We start from the raw sequence: 988 nt of genomic DNA on the forward strand, positions 1-988 counted from the left end.
CCCCGCCCGCTCGCCCAGTCCCCGACCCGCCCGGCCCGGCCGGGCCGCCGTCCAGTTCAGTTCGTCTGTGACCATCGAGGTGGTGAGGCTGTCCTGCGTGGCTCCGTGCGCCCGGCGCGACCGCGTGACCAGCCAAGTGCGCGAGTGTGTGTGTTTGTGAGTGTAGTGCCTTACGTGTTATGCAGTTCTGAGCGGAGCTTCTCTAGGAGCCCCTGCCGGAGCCCCAAAACCAGTGTCCCAAATGCATCTACCACCGCCCGGGGATTTGGTGTACGACATTAGAAGAGCGAGTCTCCCCAACTTTAACAACAACAATAACAACAACAACAAGGATTTGCTGGGCTTCAACAACAACATCAGCGAGACGCGGAGCAGCAGCAACAGCAGCAGCAGTAGCGTCGCCAGCGAGCCCCCGGCCATGGCGTCGGCGGCCACCACGACCGCGCCGTCGTCGGCGGCATCCTCCTCGCCGCCCGCCCAGGACATGCAGGTCCCGGACTTCTACACGGGGCTGCACGAGGCCCTCCAGGAGTACCACGGCGAGCTGGTGCAGACGGGCAGCCCGGCCGTGCTGTGCTCGGCCCTGCCCACGCACTGGCGCTCCAACAAGTCGCTGCCCATGGCCTTCAAGGTGGTCGCCCTGGACGACGTGCCCGACGGCACCCCCGTCACCGTCAAGTGCGGCAACGACGAGAACTTCTGCGGCGAGCTGCGCAACTGTCAGTCCGTCATGAAGAACCAGGTCGCCAAGTTCAACGATCTGAGATTCGTGGGCAGGAGTGGCAGAGGTGAGTGCAGTGCGTTGCAGTCTCCGGCGCGCACCTCCTACCTGAAGGCCCCCTTCAAGTCTGTCGCGAAGGTGTTAGCCTCCTCCGGCTCTGGCCCCTCCACGTCGACAGGCCACTCCCGGCCGCCGCTCGGCTGCCCCCGCGGACCTCACCCGCTTGATGAGCTGGTCCGCCGTGAGTCCGGCCCGCGCCGCCCCCTC

At 66.0% G+C, this 988-nt stretch overlaps 1 protein-coding gene across 1 annotated transcript in view; it reads left to right on the forward strand.

Annotated features, from left to right (window-relative positions):
* Window positions 1–34: 34 nt before the first annotated feature.
* The window catches only part of LOC113202835 (segmentation protein Runt-like), a 9,400-nt gene continuing 8,446 nt past the window's right edge, over window positions 35–988 (forward strand). Inside the window, exon 1 of the mRNA XM_052265641.1 lies at window positions 35–797. Within this exon, the coding sequence (XP_052121601.1) occupies window positions 242–797 (556 nt within the window). The 5' untranslated portion in view covers window positions 35–241. The remainder of the gene's footprint in view (window positions 798–988) is intronic.

The sequence above is a fragment of the Frankliniella occidentalis genome, unplaced genomic scaffold (genome assembly GCF_000697945.3).
Source record: "Frankliniella occidentalis isolate FOCC.00 unplaced genomic scaffold, Focc_3.1 Scaffold28, whole genome shotgun sequence".
In the NCBI taxonomy this organism is placed as follows: domain Eukaryota; kingdom Metazoa; phylum Arthropoda; class Insecta; order Thysanoptera; family Thripidae; genus Frankliniella; species Frankliniella occidentalis.